General features: G+C 44.6%; 1 protein-coding gene across 1 annotated transcript in view; it reads left to right on the plus strand.

Annotated features, from left to right (window-relative positions):
• The window catches only part of LOC119592567, a gene marked incomplete in the record, with an annotated part of 22,150 nt that overhangs the window by 12,605 nt on the left and 8,555 nt on the right, over positions 1–990 (plus strand). The window contains 2 exon segments of the mRNA XM_037941444.1: positions 40–115; positions 376–590. Coding sequence (XP_037797372.1) covers positions 40–115; positions 376–590 — 291 coding nt within the window.

Raw genomic sequence — 990 nt, forward strand, 5'->3', positions numbered from 1 at the left:
TTTCCTTCAATGACTTACCCGACCGATCTTGCTCTTCAGGTGGCCGGCGAAGGAGAACCTCACCTACACGGTCTACGTCTGCACCGACGGCCTGTCCTTCCACTCGCCCTGCTCGGTAAGAACTGCGCCAGATCTCCGTGTCTAGATCTGCCTTTCGTTTTCCTTCTATCCGCGCCAGTGTGTCGTTTTACTCGCCATTCAGATCTCAGTATGGCCGTTTGTCTTTGGGCTTCACGCTTTTAACAGAATAAACCTTTTTTCTACAATTTGGTTTTATGATGTTGTACTCTGTTGTTCAGCATCGTTAGAATTGGTAGGGTGTTTCAGCATAGCAATAGATAGATTGTTCATGAGAAAATTCCCTGTGCTCTTCAGAGCAACTTGTACTGGAAGAACTTGGGTTCAGCATCAGCAGTGAACCTCACATTGGAAGAACTAAACGTGACTGACTCCGTGACTCCTGACGAGGTTCGTTTCGCTCTGTCAGCAGAGACCTTCGCCGAGGACTCCAGCGGCATGGCCTGGGACAGCTGCATCCATCCCCAGCAGTATAACAAGCAGCATTCTGCGCCCGAAATCATCACGGACTAGTGAGCACTAGTTGTTGTTTATATTGAACTATTTGTTTACGTGTTGTTCTTGTGCTGTGCTTTAAAGTGTTCTGCATATACATAGTATGGGTTTAATAACATTTCTATTAGCAGTCACCTCATCAAAACTAGTTAGCTGACGAATAACTGTCACACACACAAAAGAAACAGGCTTTATTTAGAAGCCCGAAATTCCCAGTTATACCTCATCTTGCAGTGTTTATAATCTTAATTAATCAATGCATACCTTTTGCTGCGCGTTACGTTGTCTATAAACACAGTGTCAGGCGCCATTCGGCTACCTTCTCTGAGATGCATCTTGCTCACAATCAGTAGTGAAATTATTATTTCCCACTTGATTTCCATATGGCGGAGATAGCAGTATATTCACCTTTGTCTG

The sequence above is a fragment of the Penaeus monodon genome, chromosome 30, assembly GCF_015228065.2.
Source record: "Penaeus monodon isolate SGIC_2016 chromosome 30, NSTDA_Pmon_1, whole genome shotgun sequence".
In the NCBI taxonomy this organism is placed as follows: domain Eukaryota; kingdom Metazoa; phylum Arthropoda; class Malacostraca; order Decapoda; family Penaeidae; genus Penaeus; species Penaeus monodon.